This window comes from Centroberyx gerrardi, chromosome 5 (genome assembly GCF_048128805.1).
Source record: "Centroberyx gerrardi isolate f3 chromosome 5, fCenGer3.hap1.cur.20231027, whole genome shotgun sequence".
NCBI classification, from domain to species: Eukaryota; Metazoa; Chordata; class Actinopteri; order Beryciformes; family Berycidae; genus Centroberyx; species Centroberyx gerrardi.
This window is the reverse complement of record NC_136001.1, coordinates 5,244,041-5,270,558: the sequence shown is the minus strand read 5'-3', so window position 1 is coordinate 5,270,558 and position 26,518 is coordinate 5,244,041. Positions and strand designations below refer to the sequence as shown.

The following is a 26,518-nucleotide window of genomic DNA, read 5'->3' as shown; positions in this document are numbered from 1 at the left end:
GGAAACACAAACAGAAGCACCAACAATGGCTTTTAAAAATATGTAATGGACTAATTAATGTTGGTAAAAATATATATAAATAATGACATTGCAAGTCTTCTTTTCAAAAGATAGTGAAAACCAGGATGGAACTTAGTGTTGAGTGATTTAAATGTCACATTTCTACGGAACAGGAACTAAGCACGGTTTGGCCTGACAGTCACTTCCACTGTAAAAGTCATGAACAACAGGTACTTGAGTAAACATGACGTAGAAACCCAGCTTTGTGCTGCGTACAGGCGTCAACATTGAGAAGCATGGCAAACGCTACCACAACCTGCAGTTTGGCCTTACAGTGAGGAACAATATAACACGTCATATATTCATACACATTTACCAATTGACTTATTTGATAAGGGCAATACTTGGGTAGAATCCTGCCTTGGATCTTAGAGGAAAGGGGTGCGGGGAGTTGGTGACACAAACTGTCGATGTGTGTTCAAGCAGCCATCAAAAGTTAAATGCGTGTAAAGCGATGCGTGTTCAAACTGCAACATCCATGTAGTTATGAGGTATAGAGCGAGCGTCAGTGGATTAGAACGTGAGAGGGACGGGGGGGTGGCATTGCTGTCAAATTATTAATTAGATGGATTGACGCTTCAGAGGCAGAACTCAGAAAAGTACATTCTGTGAACACACCCCTTTGGCTAATTATACAACATGGCTCTGGTGTCATCTCTTTTTACTGGAGGGCATGAGCACAGCTACGGAGCAGGAGCATTCAACAGAACTCTTGACCTCCTAGGCCGTGACTCATTCATTGGAAGTGGAGTGACTGACATGTTTAGAATTACGTTTTTTCAACTCGGCACTGCAACACTTACTCTTATGAATTACATACTGGGAGAAGAGCAGGCCCTTTCTGGACCCCCAATAACGTAGAAAGGACCTGCTCAAGAGAGGGCGACCAGGCCTGCTGTTTTGGACACCAAATAAAACCGTTTTCCTATCAAGGTTTTCAACTCAGGCCACATTCACAGCAACTGTCATTGTATTGTATTGTGAAGGCATTTTAGCTTCTAGTTGCACTTTAACTGCGTCTAAGGCACTTGGGGAATTGTGAGTTTACTACAGTTAGTAGGCCAATGGAAATCAACATATGATATATATAAAAAAAACAAAAAAAACCCACAGTGCTGCTCAGTCATTCGGGGCTGGGTTTACTTGAGTTGAAGACCCATCATTGAAAAAGAGCTCTTATTGGTGTTGGAAGATGAACTGTTTTCCTTGTGTTTCTTTTTCAGTAAGGTGACATTAGAATCAGTGTTGGGCCCAAAGCGTCTTTGCTGTAGGTACAGGGCTGTGCTGGGGGATCCTCAGCAATCAACTTAGGGCCCAGGGGCCCCTCCTTCCTCCATGGTGGCTGGTGGGTTGGGATCCTTATGGAAGGGAGTCTCCTTGTAAATGAACCAGCAGTTCCCTGCCCACAGGATCAGGTTCAAAAACCCAAAAATCTGTGCAAAGAAGGAAAACAGATGAAGAAATTAATGGGGAAATACAAATAGCACTGGAACACTTTGTATTTCAAATAGTGATGTAAACTGCTTTGCAAAACACACATGGGCAAATATACATACATCTCAATGAAGTCAACCCATTGCAAACATACATAATGATCATCCATGCAGGGGGCACATATCTACAACTCCCTCCACTTTCACAAACCTAAATAGAACCAACTCAGGTGGAGGTTGGGGAGGTGGTCACAGAAACAGCATCAAGTGTAGCACAGCAACAAGGCAACTGTCCCCCACAAATGATGCAGTCATCAAATATGTCATTAACCTGTAATTGTAGCGCCCCCTTGGGCCAATCAGTGTAATTTTGAAAATGCCAGAAATCTGTGGTGAAATTCAGCATTTTCCAAAATCCGAACAAATGGAAGAAGCACAGGCAGAAAACATTTCTAAATAATGAGTATGATTCAAAACCTAGAATTACTAAAACACTATTAAAACATTTGCCAGTCACGATAGAATTCCAAGTTTGTGTGATTTCTTAATGGATTGTAGAAATGTCATGTCACCAAAGCATAAAAGGATTCAATTAGTTCTTGTAGTGTGGCTGCCTTAACATCTTGCAGTCAATACCTCCATGTAAGCTGACACTGCAAAATCACTGTCAGTCAATGTTTTCAAAAGTGCTAAATGGCTGTAATTTAATCGGTTGACTCCCTATTCCGATTACTACTTCAGATATTGCCAGGCTTCGGCTGTGTTCACACTATTCCTCTTTTTTCAAACTGCCTCTGCCTCTGGCAGGGTAAGGTAGTTATTAGGGATGGGACGGTATACCGAAATTCTATATATCGCAATACAAAAATGTGACAGAAAAATGAATTGTGATATTAGCTATTGGTAAAGCAGTAGTTGTTATTGTGTTGAAAATGGATCAAGTAGTGATAGTAAAGCAGCAGTAAAGTAGTAGTTGTTACTGTGTGGAGTAAGTAGTGGCAGTTAAGTTGGTAGTAGTAGTTGGTAGTACTCTAATCATACAGAGTCAGTATGGAGGATGCTGTGTTGTAACAGTTTCTCTGTGAAGTGTCTGGGAGGTGGACATCGGTACTGTTTGCTGATAGGGGAATAAACCTACTTTTGATTTTCAGCACAAAATGTGTTTGAGGCAGCACTTTCTCTACAGAAAAAGTGGAGCAGTGTTAACGCCCTGACTGAACTTACCACAGAGGCATTGAGGCGGCCCATGGAAGGGAAGTCCCCTGTGTGGCAGACCTCTGGGCAGGACTTCACTAGGTGCTCTGGGCTGGTGGCCCACTTGACATCGGCCAGTCCTTTGCCCCAGGCTGAGGAGGAAACCAGCCACAGGAAGGCAAAGGCAGCAGTCACCACCAGGTCCTGGTAGGGAACACACAGCTAACAGTCAGTATGTTTACATCAACACAAATATCACCCAAATGCTCAGTCAAATATTCCATTTCCCAGCATTTACACATTATCTACCATTTACAATGACCTGAGTACATGTAAAAACAGTAAATGCCATGCACATGGTAGCAAACAAAGACTCCACTCCAGTTGCATAAGAAAGTGACATCCAACTTTTATAATTTATAATTTTCATTTGGAAAAATGTCAGCTGTGGATTCAGCTTTGTAGAAGACACTTACAGTTCAATAATATCCGCATAAGAGGAATCACATATTTGATGACTCTGATTTTTTCTTCTTTTGTGATTTTCTATTCTCACTATATTTAGCTGGATAAGTAATGTTTGTTTATCTTAGTTTATTGACAGTGCTTACTGTCCTCACTTGTGATTTAGCTACACAGCATTGATATGACTGTAAGCGTTCCACCTGAGGATGAGTGTATAGGCGGACTGTTTACAAAGGTTATCAATAAACTCAATATGGAATGTAATAATGAACAGGCATAAAAAGTATAATATTGTCAAAACCTCTCGTCTCAGCAACTTGCGGTAAGTTGGGTAGCTAGCCCAACGGTACACATAAAAATCTAGCTTTGTTTGAAAGTTGGGTAACATCTTTGTCTCGCTCGGATCTCGTTTTGAAGAAGTAGTTTCAAGCATCTCGCTGAACACTAGTTATTGCTTTCACTTGACTTCTTCTGTTTAGTGACAGTGGGTACAACAGCGTTTATCAGTGCCGCTTTGCTGGTCGGAGTATTGTATAGCAAGCAAAAATACAAAAAGGGAAAATGGTTCTAAATCATGTTTTACAGCACCAAATTAGCATTTTCCCCATTCTGGTGGCTTTGGCACTTGCCAGTTACACTTTGGCTGCCACCCAAAAATTATTTTTACAGCAAAAAGCACAGACAAGTCCATCATGCTTCGCTAAAGTTACAGGGACTAGAATCAAATTTGTTTTGACCCCCCCCCCCCCCCAAAATCTCAAATCTGATGGGATGACAGGTTACCAAAACTCAGTCCAATAAACAAGCTACTTGTGAGTCTATGTCACTTCTGTTTACAAGCCCTGGTTCACTTGTAATTGGACAGTGTGAACTTAAATGAACCAAATGCAAAAATGCTACAAAGTAAACTTTTCCACTGTGGTTGAGACCAAAGAAAACAAACTGTAGATGTGACCACATCCTAACACTCAAAACAGCAGTCAATTGATGGTGCTTATGTGGATAATAACTTTCAGGTTTTGCAGAATCCAATCTGGAGTTTTAGACCAATAATCGGCCCAGTGCATCCCTTCTCATAGCCGATCACTAGAGTCCCTCCTTGCTAAGTCCTGGATGGTGCACTCACTATGATGGGTCCACGGCTGGTCTGGCGGTAGACGTTCTGGTAGCCCAGGTAGAGGATCAGTGTGGCGGTGCAGTAGAGGAAACCAAAGACACCCACGCACACGAAGAACTCTGCCGAGGAGGAGAAGTCACCCTGGAGGAAGGTCTCGTTCACTGCACCGCCGCTACACAACGGTATCTGGTAGGAGTAGGCCGACAACCTGAAGGGAGAGGGAGAAGAAGACGGCACTGTCAACAGACATTCTGATGATTCCTCTGTTTTTAAACTCTGTTTGATTTCAGAGACATGACAACTAGAAGTTCTTCACCTGGGTTACATTTCTATCCATTGGAGGCAAGAAGAGAGAATTATAAAAGGATTAAGCGAGACTTTGCAAAGAGTGTTTGCACACACTGAACAAAACCTTCTGGTGCTATGCATGATTGTAGATCAACTCCATCATGAAGAAATTACATTTTAACCATTCCTTGAAATGATTATAGTTGCCTTCCCACACATGGGTCCCTTAAGGAGTTCAGCATAGCTTGCTGAGGAATGTCTGGGCTAGCGATGTTCAGTGTGGTGTTTTATGTTTTTATGACTGTGGGAAGTCCAAACATACAGACACCTAACCAGATACAGCCATCTGTTGTTTTCTTGTAAGACAAGAAAGTGAGGAAATTGTTTTTTAAAGTGGAGGTATCTTTAGTAATGGATAATTTAAATGCAAAAGTTGTATTTAGAAAAAATGGCTCCTATGAAATGCACTAGTCAGACCATGGTCGGTTTGTGATGTAGAGAACTGATGTTACTGGAGTCGACCAATCATCTTACATTTGGGAAAAGGGGGAGGAGACAAAGCCTCTAGTACTGCTAGCCCATCAAAGCAGTCATTTTTTCTGGCTGCTAGAAATGAGCAGCAGTGACTTTTATTCTCTAAATTTTATTCTCTTAAGTGTCAACCTGAACAAGGCACACAGCCTTGGGGGAGACGGCTGTGCCTTGTTCATCTCCTCAGCCAGTAATCAAGCCCTATCCTCCCCACTTGGTGAAAGAGTTGCACATTTGAAAGGTAGCTAACTTTACTCATGCTGACAGATACCCACAAATCTTGTCATTTGTTGTAACACAATTAATTGTGTTGGGTGCATCATATCAACTGTATAAACCAAGCTAAAATTGACTATTGTCTAAAATCCATTGTCATCACATTGGACAAATACATCGGGATTGGCGATACACTGAATTCATCACAGATGATAATTCCCTGCCAATTTTATTGCAGATTTCAATAATCTTGATATTTGGTTATTTAACATTTTGCCCAGTGTAAGTCTCTCAAGGTTTCCTGCAGTTTTTGACAAGCACAGATAGCTGCCTAATACTCTGCCCCAAGAAATCCAAAACGCCATTATTTATGAGTTTATTTTCATTGGGACCAAAGCCATGTTGAAAACTGCAACATCTGCTGGACAAAAGCGGCATTGTGACCAACGAGGATGTTAGGAGACGGCATCACACTGAATGAAGTTAATTGTTACAACTTAAGCTAACGTTAAAGCCATAATGCCAGCATGGCCTGTCCTAAACGTTGCTCTGTCATTTCCTTCATGCCAAAACGACTTTTATGGAATACTAAATCATTCAAAAAGGTGAAAGATGAAATTCATAACAACTTACCTGTAGGCTAATGAAGTATACCAGTAAATACAGGGAGGAAGGCAGTGAGTGCAAAAGTCTATGGAATACTAAATCATTCAAAAAGGTGTACTTGTACACTTAGGTTTGTGCTTGTAAACTTCGTTTTGCAAGTTTGTACCTTCAGGTCCGTGGTTGCAAGCTTAATTTTGCAAGGTTGTACATTCAGTTCTGTGCTTGTAAACTCCGTTTTGCAAGTCTGTATATTCAGTTCTGTGCTTGCAGTTTCAGTCTTACCCGCTGTGAGGCAAAAAATCACGTGCATCGTGCGGATGTCCATCTGCGCGCTTACAGACTTTTGACAGGTTTACTACATAGTAACGTTTTGTAAACGGTGGTTTGTAAAGGAAAAAAAAATCTGCAAGGCAGAGGGGGCTGGACCTTCAAATTCTGACCAATCAGGTTCCTTGGAATGGCTGCAAACAATACAATTGGCTAGATAATTCAATCAATCAAATCTTAACGGCAGTCCACTCTTCAGCCTTCTACCCGCTTCCATTGATTCGTGCTTTTTACAGCAAAAGCTAGATAAATTATGATTTTAAAATGTGAGAGCGTGGAAATATCTTGGCTCAGTGTGCAAAGGGCTTTAAACTGTAGCAGGCAACATCCATTCCCACTACTAACTACCTCTTTCAAAATAAACACAATGCAAACTAATTTCATAGATACAGAAAAAATTAAGTCGGCATGTTTTGCTGACACTCAAATGTGGAAGTACACGCAGGGACAAAAACTAAAGTCAAGTTAATTTAAAATGTATTTAGTACTTAAACACAGCAGACATTTTCCAGGTGGTTTTGCATCATTTCAGTGTCTTGTACTGCGGCTTCCTACTGGGAATGCGATACTTTTTCACTTTTTTTGCTTGGCTGGAGGATTTATAGGCCACTATAATTTAAGATGTAAAAAAAATGTCCCTTCTTTTGCTGATTTAAAAGCTACAGTACAGCTCTTTAGGTGGGAGAGGGGCACTAGAGATTAAATTACTAAAAATGTTATGAAATTAAATTATATTAAATTATTTTCACACAAAAAGACTTCACAGGTGTGTTTCTTTTAAGATGATGGTATAAAATTGTAGGCTAATTGTAAAAGCTAACCCCCCCCCCCCCCCCCCCCCCCTCCCTTAATGAGAGATGACACAGCAGGGTTTATCATCTGTCTGCGAGTGCTCTAGTGCTGTACCTGAATGGGTAGCCAAACACAGGGTTGACTTCTTTTGACTCCTCGTTTGGACATTTGACTGTGAAGTGGGTTGTCCCGGAGTAGCCTCCAGTGGTGGCAAAGGCAAAGATGGTGAAGACCTGTAGAGCCATTGAAAGATGGGATGGAGGAGGGGTACAAAGAAGGAAGAGGCAGAGATAGGGATGGATGGGGCAGAAAAACATATTTCATGTGATGGAGGCAAATAGCTTTAAGTCAAACAATACCGCTGAGCAATATACAAATTTCATAACCCTATTCTGAAGATAAATATGGCACTGTTTAAGCCAAGGCTGCTCTCACTCCGGTGGTGCCCACAGTGTGTAGGAGGGGCGCCACCCACCCAGTATACCCACACTCACTCAAAAGAGCTGCAGTCAGCAGCTGTTTCTACTGTTTCTTACTACAAAGTAAAATGAAACCTGCTCATCATATCCATATTACTTATTACTGATTACTAATGATCATTAATAATTTTCTAAATTTCCTTGTGTGTAAATATCTTATGAAAGCATGCATACTCAACACCAAAATATCGTCACATTATCCATATCAGCGTTGCTTTTTTTTAATGCAGATTGGCTGTGTTCGCCGTCTGCCTCTTCAACACCTGTGGAGGCTTTACAGATGCCGGTTACTTCAGCTTCAGGCTAGATGCTGTTTCAAGGTGAGTGACAAGTGTTGGGGTGGGAACTTGACCAACTGAGGGGGAAGAGGGCAGGACTAACAATACACTTCCTGCCTCAAGGACAAAATTTGCATACTGTGAAGTTTACTTTAAGGCAGTCATAAAAGTGGTGACTTGGCAAGAAAGATTCAGAGCCAGGACCGACACCCTACTAGGTCAAGGCTCAACAGGAAAGGACTGGATGACTAGTTGGTTGTGGCTAGCACTGGGAACTTGACTACACAGAACTGCATAATGTATTTCAGGATCAGAAAACCTAAAAACTACATCCTTCACAGAGCAAGAAAGACAGAGAGGAGACTACTGCAGGGTTAACCCCAGAATACCCTCTCCCTTTCAGTATCAGAGGTGAATTTTTCACCTTGTGACCGGACTTCCGCACTTTCTCTCACTATCACTATCTTCCCTGCAGTTGTCCCATCCAACATCCTCTTTCCACACAGGAAACTCCCTCCCTCACAGAGTGCTGAGAGAGCAAACATGGCAAACCCTAACAGACATCAGGCTGACAAACACAACATTCAGCTTAAACTAGCCCGGCTCCTTACAAACAGCTATGGCTCTGATGTAGTTAAATGTGGCCTGCAACTTTGTCCACCTCTGATATGATGGATATGATGCAGTTTGTCTGAAGATATTGTTATTGCAGAATTGCTCAATACTACACTGTTTGTCTATGGGAAGCCCATACTAGTGTCATTTAGAGCAGTGATTCTCAACCTTTTTCATATCAAGGACCCATAATTTGATACACTTTAGGGTCACAGACCCCCATTTGATGAGATTTTGTCTCTCGGACATCTAGGAATCTGTTTATTGTCAGATGTGATTTTGTCCAGAATTCCATGACTATCTGTATTATAGGTAGAGAGATAACAGTGAAACTATGATCAAAACAGTCATTCTTCTACATTCTCTAATTGTGTTAACTTCTTGTAAATGAAATAATGGTGAAGTTTAACAATTCATCAATTTGCTGGGGACCCCCTGAAACTCCCTCAAGGACCCCTCTTGGTCCCCACACCCCACGTTGAGAACCACTGATTTAGAGTAACAGCCCATTTACTTTGGTCTACATCTAGTTGACATTTCCCCCAATCGTTCTGCAATGCATGCCGTATGTCATTAGATGTTTTAATATTTACTTGTTTTTAAACCTATCTTGAAATTAACTGCTGTCCCAGGTAACAAAGATGCCCTTAATAAATAGACGTGGATGTGCCAATTCAGTCTGTGAAGGGGCATGTTCTTGACAGATTATTTCCTGGTGGAGACTTCCATTTCTTCCTGTGGGTATCAGGTGATTGACAGGAAAGCAGAGCGTAACATAATGCAGCACTGATATGAAAACACTCAACTTGCACGATGACATAATAAAATGGAAAGTTTGACGCAACCAAATGAAGGCTTCATGTTGACTGTGATGGATTATCTGGTTCTGTGGAAGTTGTTTTTCATACTGGACAAGAATGAATGTCAGCAAACAGCTTCTTCTGAAGGAGGAAAACGAGCGCTGATATCTCCAACTATGCTGACTGAGCAGACACCAGCAGGAAGAATGGAAAGGAGAGCGGCAACCTAGACCATTGGCTCCAAATAAAAAAAAACCCCACTGGTATCAGCCTTTAACATGAACTGACTCTAATGGAACGTTTTGATCGGATTCCATACAAGTATGCATATTATTATTACCCTGGGTTTCAGTGGAGGGTTTTAGTGTCTCATGGTCGAAATGCTGTTTCAGAGGCTTTTCTACTTTTTTTTTTTTTTTTTTTTTTTTTTAGGAGCAAGTGCAAGCAAAATACTCGCACTGTCAAGTCTCCTATTTTTAAAAGGCAAGACATTGAGTGAAGTGCTGAAATAGTGACACAGAACGAGGGACAGAGCAGAGAGGGATTTGATACAGCGGCACTCTGTCAGAAAGCCGATGCCAAATGGGAAGGATGGTGGCGAAGATGAACCAGCTCTCACCATCTGTCTCTCCCACCGCACCCCACTACCACCAGAGGTACAGTCTGCGTCTCAGCTCCCATCTCTACTGATCCCAGAATGAAGACTTGGAATACTACACAGGCTTATTTCTAAAATTACACTACGTCTGTGGTATTCATGTGAAAACACGCCAGTGTAGCATTTTTAAAAGGGAAAATCTTTCGCCCCTTACTCAAAACACGTTGCACTGCATTCTGGCCTATTGAAGCTACTGTTGGTGGTCTCTCTGCCTCTTCTACGATGGATTTCTCCCTGTATGATTGTTGAGCGTCTCTTGGTGCAAAATGGCGGCTCTAGAAAGAAGCCCTCACTCTTTGATTCTGAGGGACTGACACCAAAACCTGACGTTTACCGTTGATGTTTTAGATCGCTGAAACATTTTCTGCTGTTAAACTCTATTGTTCAATCACTAACAGTGAAACACACACCTATACCCAAAGGACCACAATGGAAATAAGCTCTTGGGCTTTATTGTGTTTTATCCTTTTGACAAATATTGTACAAAGATGTGATGCCTCCTGGTGAGGCTGTGCATATATTATTTATATATATATATATATATATATATATATATATGTCATATATTTTTTATATTGTCAATAAAAAATTTCAATTCAATTCAATTCAGCTGCTGGTAATATCTTGACATGACGTCACAGCAATAATTCAATAGCTGTTTTTAAAAGTGTAAAAGTGTTTTAAGGTGGATTTTTCCCTTAAACATCAATACATAGTTGTCAAATTGATGGTGATACCTTTGTATAATTAAAGTAAACAGATGAGACCATGGTGGAGATGATTGGTAGCCACTATCTCACGCCAGTGGTATTGTTAGTGGTAGTGTTTCTCAAAAAACTACATTTCCCATCAGTCCCGTTGCTTCCTGACCCTCCTCCCCCTCCCCAGTGTCTTTATCTTTACTGAGTAGTCAAACTACTATTATTAATTGCGATTAATCTTAAACTTTCTGTAATGAATTGTGATTAATCTCATATTTAACGGCATGCTAAAATTACATTAAAAAAAAAAAATTCTGCGCAATTTGCTCATTCTTGGATTAGAATCTGATGTTGACTCTGCTGACTGGCACTTTGAGCACCGTCATGTTTGGCTCTCAAGTGATAAGTCAAACTTTGAATTTGCATTCACAGAGGTTGTATATAACATTGGTTTTGTCTGCAGAACTGTCCAAAATTGTTTTAAATCTAAAGCGTCCATTGAGCAGTGCACCTTTATTCTCCATCATATTTCTCTGGCTTTGCTAAGGGGGCCACACTGATCGGTCAGAAAATGGACAGAATTACTGACAGGTAGATTTCTCTCATCAAAAATTAATTGAAATGAACATACACGGACAGACACAACAGATCAGTGTGGCCAGTGGCCACCCAACTCAGTTTGTTTACACAGCCACGAGTACCTAGAAAGCCCAAAAAGGAGCAATAGGTCCCCCAAAAAACAGACACCATCCTAATTCTAATTAATTGCATGTGTTAACGTTGACAGCCCTAGTTGGAGGTGATTTTTCCATCGGCCTTTCACTCCTTCCACCATCTGCCATTGCCAGAAACTCTGAAAGCTTTAGCTCTGTTTGCGCTAGAAGAACAGCGCCCTCTTCCTGTTTTGTGCCGTAAAGCAGATTTCCATCCAAATCTGATGCTGTAGCTCACAATGTAAAATGCAGGGTAGAGGCTGACAATCTCCTCAGTGATGGTCTCGTTTGTTTACAGTAATTATACCGAGGTCTCAAAATTAATGTGGTCATGATTTATTGATGTCAAAATGACACATATAGCACCTCTATTTTTTTTAATGAAGGGAGGTTCTGTTGTAATAGTATTTGGTTTTTGTAATGTTCATACTGTTTTAATTGTGTGTGTGTGTGTGTGTGTGGGGGGGGGGGGGGGTATTGCAACTCCTGTAGTGGTTCTAAGTTATGTTACTAAGGACAAATTTCAATACATTTTTCCCTATGACCAACATGTTGTCCAACAAGGGATGAGATACATGCACATTTTTGAAGCAATGAAAATGGTTTCATAAATGGACAACATAGCAGGCTATAAGTAGGGCTGGGCGATATGGCAAAAATCTTTATCATGATATAATATTTTTTTTATCAGTCGATATCGATATATATAGGGCTGGGCGGTAAAACAATAACGATATCTATCGCGATAGAACTTATACTCAATATAAATATAATACATGCTCAATAGAAAGGTCAATAGAAAGCAGTGCTTGGTTGGTTAAGTAAGCAACTCCACACAGCGGAGAGAAAGCCTCAGTGGAACAAAGTTAGGTTACACAACCAACGCATCAGCCATACAGCAGAAACCTCAAAACAATTGCTGATGGGTTGCACAAAGCCCCTTAAGGGAATTTCCTTTCCTTAAATGTTAAGGGGCCTCCCCTGGTCTCTTAAGATAGATAGATAGATAGATAGATAGATAGATAGATAGATAGATAGATATTTTATTGTCCTATAAGAATTTGTGCCAGTTTCATAATGCTATTATTTTCAAATTAATTAATATTAGTCAAAGAAAATGACGTTTTATGTGTAGGAGGCTTCAGGCTGGCTAGCCAGATAGCCAACTATGCTTCCAATGTTCTTGTTGGCAAGATTGAAATCCACCAAGCTAGCAGCTTGTTCAATGCATTTTCCCCATTAGCTAGCTTGCAGCCAGTCCATAACTAGTACACAAAAATGATACATAGGCTGTGGCCGGAATGGATCACTATCTGCGTTTTAGGGCACTAATACGTACGTCAGACATTTTTTGTTAGTGTCCGAATCGTAAAATGATATTGTGGAATGATTTTGAGGGCACTACACATTTCCCACAATACACTGTAATATCTAGTGAACAAGCCTGGTCATTAAAACCATGAAAGTATACCAAAATGCATTGCGAGTCTGTCGTCACCTGGCCTTTACCAAGCAACGAAGTTCTAACCCTTCCATGGTTTTCAGTTCAGTTCAAGTTTATTGTCACATACATTTAAAAAGTACAATGTACATTCAAATGCAATGAAATGCATCTGCCCTGGCTCTATCTCAGCCCTTAAAAACTATATATAAATAAGAATAAATAAAAAACAAAAACAATAAATAAGAAATTCCACAAATAATAATCACTATGAGTTATGTAAAGTGCTACTGTTCAGTAATCTAACCGCCTGGGGGTAAAAACTGTCTTTGAGGCGGCTGGTCCGAGCTCTGATGCTCTGTAGGCGTTTTCCTGAGGGAAGGAATGAGAACAGACCATGTGCTGGGTGGCTGGTGTCCTCCATAATACTTAGGGCCTTCCTTCTACAGTGGGAGGTAAATGTAAATGTCCTGAATCTGTGGCAGTGGTGTTCCTATGATTTTTGAAGCCGTTTTTACTGTCCTCCTCAGTTGTTTGTGGTCTTGTTCAGTCAGGTTGCCAAACCACACCAGTATGCCTCCAGTAAGGATGCTCTCTATGGTAGCCCGGTAGAAATTTACAAGGTTTTTTTGGACATTCCATATTTTTTAAGGCATTGCAGAAAGTATAGTCTCTGTTGTGCCTTCTTAACGACACAACTGGTGTTTAGAGGCCAGGAGAGGGAGTCTGAGATCTGAATGCCTAAGAATCTGAAGTTATTCACAATTACAACAGGGACATCATTGATGTAAACTGGTGGCTGCACAGTTTTGGACTTCCTAAAATCAACAATTATCTCCTTTGTTTTCTCAACATTTAGGGAGAGGTTGTTGTCTTGACACCATATGGATAGGTCCCTCACCTCTTTCCTATAGGCGTCCTCATTGTTGTCATTTATCAGTCCAATCACTGTGGTGTCGTCCGCGAATTTCACAATGCTGTTATTATGATATTTGGCAACACAGTCATATGTGAACAGACTGTAGAGTAAGGGACTAAGGCAACAACCCTGCGGTGCTCCTGTGTTGAGAACTATGGTAGATGAGTAGCTGGTATCTACTCTCACTGTCTGAGGTCTGCCTGTCAGAAAGTCATATAATCACTCACAGATGGAATTACAAAGACCAAGGTCCCTGAGCTTTAACACCAATTTAAAAGGTACCATGGCATTAAATGCAGAGCTGTAGTCAATAAACAACATTCTGACATAGGCGTTTTTACCTTCAAGATGTTTTAACACAGTATGCACAGCCAGTGATACAGCATCTTCCACAGATCTATTTGACCGATAAGCAAACTGTAGCGGATCAAGGTTGGCCGGGATGTCAAGATTTATGTATGTCTTAACTAATTTTTCAAAGCATTTCATTATTACTGAGGTTAAAGCAACAGGTCTGTAATCAATAAGACAGGATACAGATGTTTTTTGGGTACAGGCACAATAAGGGTTTTCTTAAAGCATGTAGGAACCACACAGAGTGACAATGACAGGTTAAAAATGTCCGTAAAAACATACGATAGCTGACTAGAGCAGGTCTTAAGGACACAAGATGGGATACCGTCTGGGCCGGCAGCTTTGCGTGCTTTGACAGATTTATAAACCTTACTCACGTCATCCTTTGTCACTTGGTGTGTTGCCTCGTTGAGTGAGTGCTCAACAAGATTTTGTGCATTTTCTGGTGGTCCTGAGTCACACTCAAAGCGGGCATAGAACCTGTTCAGGTCATCCGGGAATGAAGCGGTGGTGTTGGTAAAACCGCCCGGCTTGGGTTTGTAGTCCGTTATCGCTTGCAGTCCCTGCCACATGCGCCTGGAGTCCCTGCCGTTGTAATGCTGTTCTAGTTTATCCCGGTGTTGTTTTTTGGCTGACTTGATGGCTTTCCTCAGCTCGTACCTGGCTACCTTGTAGCGGTCCTTATCCCCTGCTTTAAAAGCAGTAGTAGTAAATAATAATGGCATCCTCTTCTTCACCAAACCTCGTTTACAAATGCAAGTAAATAAACTTTTTTTGGTACCCAAAAGATGTCAATCTATTCTAAAGATGTTTTTTTTTAACTGCCAATTCATAACTAATTATAAGTGCACGTTTTGTTACGCTAATTTGAGCTCGTTAACGCTAACATTAACATTAAGGTCCGTTGTTCAGGAAGGTATTTATCTCTAGCTGCAAGTTATACGGTACATAGCTTATTGTAACATGTTTTTTGTTAATGTCAGCTAGTGAGAAGTCCAAAACGTGAAGGAAACCGCACACCTGGATTGGTGAAGTGCTGGCTGTGTGAAAATAAACAGAAAAAAGTAGCCGCACACAACTCTGATGCATAGAATATTTATTCACCAACATAAGGTCGGAAAACGCCTAGATGGGAACGTTGGTGAATATTTTTTTTCTGTTTAATGTCAGCTAGTGACACATATATGGTTGGCTTTGAAGGAATATTGGTAACATGTCAAATGTTAGTTGAAACATTTGTTTATGCGACTGGTGAATGCAAATGCAGGTTGATGATGAATGATTATGAATTAAGTGTCCGAATTCACTCATTAATCAAGTGTGATTTACCGCTAATTAGTGCACTAATAGAGCAGCACTATATAGGGAAATACAAATGAGGGAATAGTGATCCATTCCGGCCACAGCCATAGTCTGCATGAAATAAGTATCTATGACATGGTTTGGTGTCACAAAAATTTACACTTTGATGAAATTGCAAGGGGAGTTGTGAGTTTTGAAGATGTTTCAAAGCGAGCAGTTGCCATGGTAACAAGGGACTCAACTGCGGTGTTACAGCTGAAACTACTGTAAAATGCTAAATACAAGCCCTTAGCTGAGGAGATAATTTTAGGTGCTTCATGCAACGCTCCTAAAGAAATCCCTGGCCTCAGGGAATTATTTGCCTAAAGGGACAAACTTGAGTTTGACACCTAAGGTATTTCAGGCACACTGAAATCTAAAATCACACATGATTTATAAAGATTCCTTCCGAGCCGACGCTCGAACCTCTCTCAGACGGTACACTAATTTCTTTCTCTGCCTTCCTTCCACCACTCTTCTCAACTTCAGCAGAAACAAAACAGAAAGCACGTGTAGGATTTGTACAGCAAGGCAGGACTTGACGCTCTTCCTGCTTCATGATTGGTTTGAGGTTTCTCCGTTTCTGCTATATGATTGGCTGATGCGTTCCAAGAAGAATGTGTTCCAAGGCTTTTTCTCCGCTGTGTGGAGTTGCTTACTTAACCAACCAAGCAATGCTTTCTATCGACCTTTCTATCGAGCATGTATTATATTTATATTGAGTATAAGTTCTATCGCGATAGATATCGTTATCGTTTTATCACCCAGCCCTAGCTGTAAGGAACAAAGGCATAAAGATGGTGTAATTGTTCATTTAGTGTAAAGCCTTAGGGACCAAACTGGTCTTTCCTCATAAACATATGTAAAGTTTTGGTGGTGATGAGCTTATTGTATTTTAAGCTGTGTATGAACAAGCAATACCTAGAAATAGCAGCAACCCGAGGAGGTACTTGCTCCAATGAGAAGCATCTGATTAAGGCATGTGACGATTGTTTCCCTACTTCCTCTCAAGAATAATGTCCTTTGTTCACCGGCATACACCCACATCTGCCGAAGTGCATTCCCAAATCATCAGGATCCTTTTCATTTACATAATGGTTGAACAGAATGTGCCAAACCATAGGGCCAGGCTCTGTGGAGAACAGCCTACAGATTGCAGTGCATATCTGCAAGTATCCATTAAGGACTGCATGATAATAAACAACTTATACACACACAGAGGAACAGAGCGGAGTATTTAGCAAGCTTCTAGTCCACTGCACATTTTAGGGAACGGGTTTCATCTTTCTGGTGTCTCTGGAACTCCACAACATTTCTCAGCTTTCATCTCAGCCTCGTTTGACCCGCCTCTTACCCAGTCCCGCCCAGGCCAATCTGAGACCACCCCAAATAAACCCTGCGTCAGGGCGGGGGTTCCCCTGGCCATTCCTCCTGTCCGGAGTTCAACACCCCACCCAGCCTCCCCCCGACTGACTGAGGCATTCCTCACTACCTTTCCTCAGACAGTGTGATCAGGGAGGGGCAGGACAGATTAGAGACGGCAGGCAAATCTAGTCAAATGGCTCTGATACTGACAAATTTGCATTTTCATCGAACAAGCTGTATTTGTATACAGCTCATAATGTCAACTAGGAGAACATAAAGCAATAGTGAACCAAAAACAGACCTATCATGTCATGACTGTAAAAATAGCCAGACCACCGCCTCTCCATGAGGAGGCTAACCTGCACCTGACAGTGAAAAACTGGAGCGACTGGCTAATGTACAGGCTTGCAGTCCCCTGTTTGACATTCAGCAATATCAATTATAAACATCTTCCAAGAGCATTTCAGGGCAAGGCAAACAGTTTCTCCCAGGGCTATAGAGTACTAAGAATTAGGGTTGTCAAAAGTATCGATACTTCGATAAGTATCGATACTAAAAATTTGAAACGGATACAATACTCATTTGCAACAGTATCGATACCAGCAGTGCTTTCTCTTAATGAAAAATCAAACATATTGTTTCTCCGCCTCCACTAGCCACACACACACACACACCCTGCACCGCTGCCCACAGCCCCTCCTCTCACTAGTAGCAGTCAGCTGGGTTGTTGCCTCAGTCAGCAAACAATGCTACAGAGTGGTGCCGACGAAGGGGGCTAACACGTCAAACTTGGCGAAGCACCTTAAGGACTGACACACGAGTCTAAAGAATTTCGAGAGGTTAGCGAAAGCTCCCGTTTCAACATCACTGAAGCATTAAACATTTATCATAAACGTTAACGTACCCTGCACATCATCCGTTTTAGTTTAGCTAGCAAACCAAACGTTAGCTACAGAGCTAGCTAACGTTATCAAGTAGATTTGCCAGATGCCCGGTTTTCGACCGGACTGTCCGGTTTTCAGATGCATTGTCCGGGCCCGGTCAGAAGGCTCGACCAGACGTTGAAATGTCCGATTAAAATCATTCTGTCAATAATAATCCACTAACTCTAGCCTTGCTGATTTTTCCCTATCATTGGTGGGTATCTGTTGCTTCAACAAGCTAAAAGTGTTCTGATAGGCTGATGACTAGAGCAGGGGTAATCTGCTGTGTAAGTGCAAAGTTTTGAATGAGTTTTATCGGGCCTACGTTATGGAGAAGCGTGCGTGTGTCTGTCTGTCCGTCCATCTGTCTCGTTTGCACCGGGATTTCCCCCTGCATTGTCGGATATTAAGAGACTAGTTTGGGTCTCTGTGTTTTTTCATGTTAAAGGGTTAGGGTTAGGGTTAGGGTTACGGTTTTTCCCCCGTGGTATCGGAAATGGTATCGCATAACGATATTTTCCTGGGAATTTTATTGAAGTTAGAAATTCTAGTATCGTGACAACCCTACTAAGAATAGCTCACCCTATAAGAATTCTGCCTGATTCTACCTCAAGGCAGCGGAATACCAACAGCAAAGTGGAACTTGACTGAAACAGAAATACAGTCAAACATGTTGCCACATACAAATCTGAGTATACGCTGTGGCTTCATTTTGTTCACTTATTTACACTCCAGGCCAGTGGATGCACATTAAAAAACAGAACTAGAATGGCCTGGCATAATATTAGTGCAGCGACTGGCCTTCCAGGTCGGTTGTATAGAACCATGTTCAAACTATGAATCCTAATAACAACATTTTAGTTGGCAAGCAGGCATAGCTATACGAGAATGGCAATAACTTCATCGCTTCACCTGTTTCTGTCTGGTCACTGCCTTAACCCTGGGGTTAGTGGTATGTGTACAGAGTAGATGTGTGTCCCCCCCACACTCCCCCAGGGTAGATGCTCAAAGAATGCTGTGCTGCAGCAGCCAGCAGGATTTACAGTGAGTTTCCTGGGAAGTGACCACTCCCCCTGTCAGCAGCACACCAAACAGTCAGCAGGGAAAGCTGAGAAAATGAGTCAACGGCATCTAAATAATGAACAACTGCTTCTGTTCTGTCCCTTTCGTACAAGGCTTGATACAGGGTTGTTGGTCATAGTCCAACTGCCAGACTTTGAGACCTACTTTTCCACACTACATGGAATCTTTTCCCATCTAGGGCTGTGGGAAAAAACAGTTTGTGTATACTGAAGGCCAGAAGTATTTTTTCAAGAAAATGTTCTTACAGAAAGCATTTACTACATTTATAAGGCAGGCTCATGTGCTTGTATGTGTATGCTAAGCTCAAAACTAATATATAGTATATAACATAAGTAAAACAATGGCTTTCTTAATCAAAGTTTTCTCTGACTTTCCATGCACATTCAGACCTGTAAACCTGCCATTTTCCATACTTTCCCATACCTGCGCAAAAACCCTGCTGATAGTGACTGTTGTGCAATACACTTCCACACTGGCACAGAAAGCTGCCTAACCTGGAATCAAACTCCACAGCAGCAGATAGGGCCTTATGTTAATTACCAACAGGACATGGCTGCTCCAAACATACACGCCTTAAACACACACAGTACCGCCTACTTTAACAGACAAGGCAGCACAGCAGTCCCATCAAACATAAATACCGAGCACTACCAGTATTAGACGTCACATAAGAGGTGGCTACTGTGTGACTGAACCTCTTTTTTTAGGCTGCAGTCCATTCACACCACTCATTACAAAGACAAACACACAGACTGACACAGTAGCAATATTTAGAGCTTGTTACTCTGAGTAGCAGTATACATAAATTCAAGCTATTTGTGTTTCAGCAGCTGGCATTCCTCACAACAACCAGGCAGACCTGCTTCTCAGTAGCATTAAGTCACATCTCTGCTCTCCTGCAAAACTTTCCACATTAGCTAATCAGCTACAGGTCTCATTTACTTCCGATGGATATCTCTGAAGTTACAAATGGCCTCGAAGGCTATAGTCAAATTCAGACCACATTCCTATGTGGGTGTTACTGCTTATCAGGAGTTTGTCTGAAATCAGGCAGCTACTACTAACTTGGCTGGACTATTTCATTACCAACAGCACAATATCCGGGAATTCCCGGGCGTTCGTTTCTACTTCAAGGATGGTCCACTGCCACACACAATCCTTTTTACCACTCCTTCTAAGCTGTATAGTTACAACACAGCACACGGTTGGCACACTCATTCGTGTATCATTCCGCTTTGGGAAATCAGTAGCTAAATACATTGTAAATCAGCACCTTAGGACACGGTTTAACTCAGTGAATTGGGTCAAAAGTCAAATCTCCACCCTTGAAAGTGAGACACTGACAGAGAAAGCCTGCAGCAGGTTTATGGTCCAATTTGTCCTCGTTTTACTCTGACCTCTACTCTGTGTTCTACTCTCTCCACTAGAAACTATAACCACACTGCTTGCAAAATGCGCTGCCTAACACGGTTTGTTACCTGAACAATTTTAAACACTTCACTCATTTACTTACCCATTCTAGGACACGAATAAATCCCAGCGGTTCTTTCAGAGGTCCCAGATCCAGAGAGAATCCTGACACCAGTTTCTGAGAATAGGAAATAAAGTGGAGAAGTTGAATCAAAATGAATTCAGCAGGACAAATAAACCGTTAACCACACACAGGTATAAGCAAGTTAGTGCTGATATCAGCAGCCAAACAGCCACCTGTTTATCACCTTGCGGCTAACTGGCCCTGCCCTTGTTAGCCAACTTGCTAGCGACATGCTAACGCTAACTCCTGTCAACCGACCTAACGCTAAGTTAAGTGTTCAACTAACTCACCTACCTGAACAGTGTCCATTGAGACGTGCAGCAACTAGAAAGCGGTGTCAATTTCTCACTCTAAAGCTGGCAGTTTTGTTAACAATAAAGTTGACGTTAAATTACTCCGTTTGGTGGGATGAGTTACAACAGCTAACAGCAGGCGCGCAGGCAGGCAGGCTACAACTGGCAATTGCTGTCAAACACTACTGTCAAGCTAGGCAGCATAAAATACACAACTTCCGGTTCCACGTTAACTTTCAAAGTAGTAGTAGTAGTGGAGTTAACACTAAATACTTATTGGCATAAAATGGTCAGATTAATTGGCACAAAATATGAGTTACTGAAAGCTTCAATCCAAAAATATCAATCTTAGTATTGGCCTTCAAAAAGCAGTCGACCCTACATCAGCCTATGCAAGATTCCATATAACAAGGAAATGCCAAGCAATACACAACAGTGTTTACTGTAATGATTTCACTATAATGCGTATTTTCATTGGGACATGTATTGTCATGTACAATACTTACCAGCAGTACCAATACTTACGCCCCCCCCCCCCCCCCCCCCCCCCCCCCCCCCCCCCTCCAAATAGACAAGTTTTACGTTTATTTTGAAGGCAAAATCGCCTAACTTCCGGGCTTTTTGTGTGTAACTCTGGTAGCTTGGCGCAAGGCAGTCAAACTGGAGTCGCCAGTCTCCACGGGATCTGTGTGACACAACCAGAGAGTGGTAGTATTGGGCATGTTACTTAAACAGTAACGCGTTACTCATTACTCATCTCAGAAGTAATGTTACACTATGGAGTCAAAATTGTCTTAAAAAGAAAAAAATGCATACAAGTTTCACAAATATATATCACGACTTGTAAATGAAAAAGGATGATCACAAATGTATTTTCCTGTCCACAAACAAATGCCACTCAATTTGAATAAATGTCAAACAATTCTACAAATAAATACCACCCAATTTGAATAAATGTAAAACAATTCTACATATATTTCCAAATTGGAAGTTTATTTTTCCAAAACACGTTTTTTTTTTTTGCATTTATTTACACGTTGAATCTGCATTCACAGATCACCAGACACGTGTGGATTAGGTCGCATTTATTTGTGGATTTTTCGGACAAATCTGACAGAGGTGCAGTCCTCCGAGCCACAAATGTGTGGTGCGTTCAAGTGCTAGTGAAAAGGTCCGACATCTGGGACTTCCAAGTCGGCTGTGGAGGGCGTAACGAGAGAGCGGGCTACTCCCATTACCCGACCCACGTGGCCGACGTGAATCCGGATGGGGATGCGGAACTGTGCCTGTTTCAATTGGTAGAACTCTCCCAGATTCACCTGTTGAACACCTGGACCTAATTTTGACTGACACTATGATTGGTGGAGATAATCATACATCACTTTCTGAGATGCAGTGTTTTCAGGAAGCCTAGTGATTTGTCAGAGCCAAATGTAAGGTTTCACAATTTACATATGGTCAGTAAGGCTTATGCAATCATAAGTAGCATCAGTGATCATATAAAAAATGTGACACAAAATTTAAAGTGCTTCTTCAGTTATTAGTTGTCATGATTGGTAGAACATTAGCAGAAGTGCCTTTTGCATAGAGCTGCATAACATTAACGCCCCACTGGTAGCACTGACTATAATATCAGGTCTTTCACTTTGTTGCAGTCAGCCTGCAAAGGTGATACAGCCAGACCACGATTATGCTGTGGAGCCCTTGACATTGGAAGATGGTCTGGAAGAGGCATTAAAGGAGATAGCCCGCCTTACATTGGATAATGATAAACTGAAAAGTCAGCTGTTTTTTCTTCAGCGCTTCCAATCAGACCCGAAAATGATTCAGTGCTACACTGGATTCAAGGACTATGACACCCTGAAAGCCGTGCTCCTTGCTTTACAGCCAACAGCAGAGAGCACGGTGAGATGGAGTCAGGTCCAGAGGCTTACAGCATCCAACCAAGCCACACTGAGAGCTGGTCTTAAAGCACAACAACTACCTCTCTTAGACCAGTTCTTCATGTTTCTGTGTTGAGTGAGGAGTAAGGACTATCAGAACAAGATCTAGCTGTAAGGTTCAATGTGTCACAGTCTACTGTGAGCAGAAATTTACGGAGCCCCTCTGGTGACATCTCATGTTAATAAAATAATGCGTGGCCACGACCTCACCTTCCTATTCCTGCTGCAATAGCTCTAACAAGTTCATCTGTCTGGAATAACCTTACCTTCCTATTCCTGCTGCAATAGCTCTGACAAGTTCATCTTCCTCCTTATCCTTTTTTCTCCAAGCAGGATTTTTATTCTAGCGCGAGTAAACATGTTTACATAATGTCTCCAAATTGTACAGTAATGTGGAAATAAGAATAACGCACATATTGGATCATAATTAGGCCTAATCATGTGTGATCAATCAGTAAGCTATTATGGCTCACAAGATATAGCGGTGCATAATGGCTGTGCGTAATGATACAGTGGCTGCTATGGCACTGTTAGTAAGCAGAGAACGAGTCTGATTTTTCTGGCCCATGATGATGCTTGTTGTTTATGTCCAAACCAGGTTAAACGGGTGTGCATGCAATAAACATGGACATAAACACCAATCAGCATAACTGTACGAGAGGTTATAGGAAATATGAGATGAGTGTGTGTGTAAAAACGGTGGGCTCAGAAAGGCTGCACTCGTTGGACTGATTACTCTGACTGGTTGTTGTATAGACCCAGGTCCGCTGCAGGGTGTCCGATAAGAACTTAACCGGATGCCAATATGTTTCTCAGTGTTCTTTATTTACTACCACACGATCAACACACGCTCATTTCTCTTCCTTATACTTATTTCCAACTGGTACATACAAGGATGGGGTGTGTGGTTACAATGTACCGGTCGTAAGCTTAATCCAGCACTGGAAAGAGTTCTAGGAGCCCGTGAGTTGGGACCGACGTCTTCCACTCTTGTGAGTCGCTGTGGAAACTAGACGGAGGGGGGCAGTGTGAAGCGGATAGTGGGTACGTCAATAGTCCAGGCAGAGCGAGGTTCATATACTAGGGGGAGAGAGAGGTTATCCTGGTCAGGAAAAGGGTAAGTCCGCTCAAAGTGATGGCCTTTTTTACAGCCGCCCCCAGATTTCTTGTGGAAATCTGCACAGTCTATAAAGGACATTGACCTGCGGCTGACAGTCCCTTACTAATCTGGCAGGAAGACGTATGATCCGAGACACTGGGCGTAGGTAAGTGTGGCCCCCTGCCTCCACCTTAACAGTCCTGACTTGGCCGTCGGGTCCTGCCATGCATTGAGTAATCTGTCCAACAGGCCACAGTGCTCGGGGCAATTGTGGGTCGACGATCATGATGATTGCAATGATGGGAAGGTCTGGGGTTTCAGATAGCCATTTCTGTCTGGCCTGCAGGCTCGGTAGGTAATACTGTACAAAGTGCTTCCAGAAATGATCTGAGGGTAGTTGGCTGTGATGCCATCTGCGTCGGCTTAGCAGTTCTGTCTTGGGGTAGACGACCTGGGGAAGGGAAGCGTCCAGCCGCCCCATTAACAGCGAGTTAGGGGTAATCGGTCTGCTATATCAGAGGAGGTATAGCCGAGAGGTTTAGAGTTCAGAATCCCTTTGATCTCAATCTAGACCATTCGCAACACTTCCTCTGTGCTCCCAAAGTCACCTTCAAAGCATTTTTGAGGGAGCGTATCTCTCTTTCCCAACAACCCCCAAAGTGTGGTGCATTTGGCGGGTTGAAGGTAAATGTAATCTGCTGTGGGGTGAGCTGTGCTTGGAGCTCTGGTTCTAGGGCAGCAAATGTCTCCTGCAATTCCCGTTGTCCACCTCTGAAGTTGGTACCTCGGTCTGATAGCAGCTCAAAGGGTTTTCCTCTGCAGGCTACAAATCGTCTGAGAGCCATGAGGAATGAGTCTGTATCGATGGCAGAGAGAAGATCCAGATGGACTGCTCTGGTTGTCATGCATTTGAACACGATTCCCCATCTCTTCTCTCTCCTTCGGCCTACAGTGATGAGATAAGGGCCAAAACAGTCGACTCCTGTGGAATAAAAAGGTGGTTGAAACAGTCGCAATCTTGCAGGGGGAAGGTCTGCCATTTTTGGGATAATGGGTTTACCTCTCCATTTCTGGCATTCAGTACATTGTCGCTGCTGACACCGAATGGCTTCTCTCCCTCGCAGTATCCAATATTTTCTCCGAGCCTCAGCAAACACACGTTCTGAGCCTGGGTGGTGCCGTTTCTCATCCAAGTCCTTATAATGAGCTGGGTGATCGGGTGCTTAGGGTCGAGCACAACAGGGTGGATGGTGGCTGGGTCGAGCCCGGTGCTGTAACGCAGGCGCCCACCTACCTGAATCAGCTGTGTGTTGCTATCTAGTTCGGGAGCAAGAGTGAGGAGATGACTGCTGTTAGACACAGGTTTGCTTGCCCTTAGTAGAGCCAACTCTGAAGGGAAGCAGTCCTGTTGCACCCGCTGAAGGAGTGAGTTTTCTGCTTTCTGGTAATCACTGACAGAGAGGGGTCCATCATCTGTTCCATGCAGAGCACGAGCTGTAGCCTCTAGAAGATCTCCAAGGGTCTTGAATTGACTTGGGTCCGATCCCGGTTGTCCTTGACTTATGATTGTGAAGTTACAGGTGATTGTTTTCCTGAGTTCCTCACTGTCAATCTGCATTGAGAGCGGTTTTTCAGGCCACTGGTCTGGTGTGCTGTGGAGAAAGGATGGGCCCTCATACCAGCGGTGCTGTGTTCCAAGTTCAGACAGTTTCTTCCCCCGGGTGATATAATCCGCTGGGTTGCGGGCAGATTCCACATAGCGCCAGGCCTCACGCTGTCTCTCCGCCATGCCAACGAAAACTTTGAACCGACATGAGTCGGACTGGAGCCAGGTCAACACAGTGGTGGAGTCTGTCCATAGGATGACTTGACATATGGGCAGTGACAGTTCTGTAGTAAGGATTTTGGCAAGCTGTGTTCCGGTCCTGGTGTTAAGTGCAGCACAGAGCTCCAATCGAGGGATTGTCTTCTGTTTTTTAGGAGCTACTCGTGAGCAGGCAGCAAGGAAAGCGACCGCAATCCTGCCACTGGGGTCCTCGGTTCTGAGGTAGGCCACGGAACCATAAGTGCATTCTGAGGCATCACAGAACAAATGGATTTCTCTTAAGCTGTCCATGGGGTCTATTCCTGGGCTGGTGTAGCATTGTGGCAGGGAGATTTGCTGCAGGTCGGGCAACTCATTCTCCCACTTCTTCCAGGCTTGCAGCAGCTCCTCAGGCAGATCAGGATCATCCCAGTCCCATCGCTTGGCCCACAGCTGCTGCACTATGACCTTGGCTCTAGTTGTGTAGGGAACGATAAAGCCAAGGGGGTCGTATTGGCTGGCCAGAACTTTATAAATGGTGTGCATGGTGACTTGTGGGAAGACTGGGGAACAGAGCTTAGAGGATAGGGTGTCTGCGGGGCAGTGCCAGTGAAGACCCAGTGCAAATTCCTGGGCATCTGCCTCACCCTGTGCTATCCAAAGCTCAGTGCTATCTGACTTGGCCACAGATGGAAGGTGGCTGATGACAGCTGGCTTGTTACTCGCCCACTGTCGCAGTTCAAAGCCCCCTTCGGCAAGGAGTCTCAGCAGTTTATCCACAAGGACTTTGGCTTCTTCCTCAGTAGTCAAGCTCTGCAGACAGTTGTCTACGTAGAAGGACTGCAGGACTGCCTCACGGACATCTTCCCCTGGCTGGGTGTGATCTAGCACATGCTTCTGTAAAGCAAATGTCGCGCAGCAGGGGCTGCTCATTGTGCCGAAGGGGAGGACCCTCCATTTGTAGACCGTGGGAGGTTCTTCTCGTTTCAGGTCATGCCACAGAAATTTGAGAAGAGGCTGGTCCTCTGGGAGAACTCTGACCTGATGGAACATCCCACGGATGTCACTGCTGACGGCCACGGAATGTTCCCTAAATCATAGCAGCACAGCCAGGAGAGAAGGCCCCAGTGTTGGTCCAGGGAGGAG

General features: G+C 42.9%; 1 protein-coding gene across 1 annotated transcript; it reads right to left on the bottom strand.

Moving 5' to 3' along the window:
* Positions 1-886: 886 nt before the first annotated feature.
* sypl2a (synaptophysin-like 2a) lies at positions 887-20,657 on the bottom strand. Its single transcript, XM_071902890.2, has 6 exons — positions 20,528-20,657; positions 20,213-20,287; positions 7,144-7,262; positions 4,279-4,477; positions 2,718-2,891; positions 887-1,493 (listed from the first exon to the last, which is right to left on the bottom strand). The coding sequence occupies exons 1-6, from the start codon at positions 20,540-20,542 to the stop codon at positions 1,368-1,370; spliced, it is 708 nt and encodes a 235-aa protein (XP_071758991.1). The 5' UTR covers positions 20,543-20,657; the 3' UTR covers positions 887-1,367.
* Positions 20,658-26,518: the final 5,861 nt, after the last annotated feature.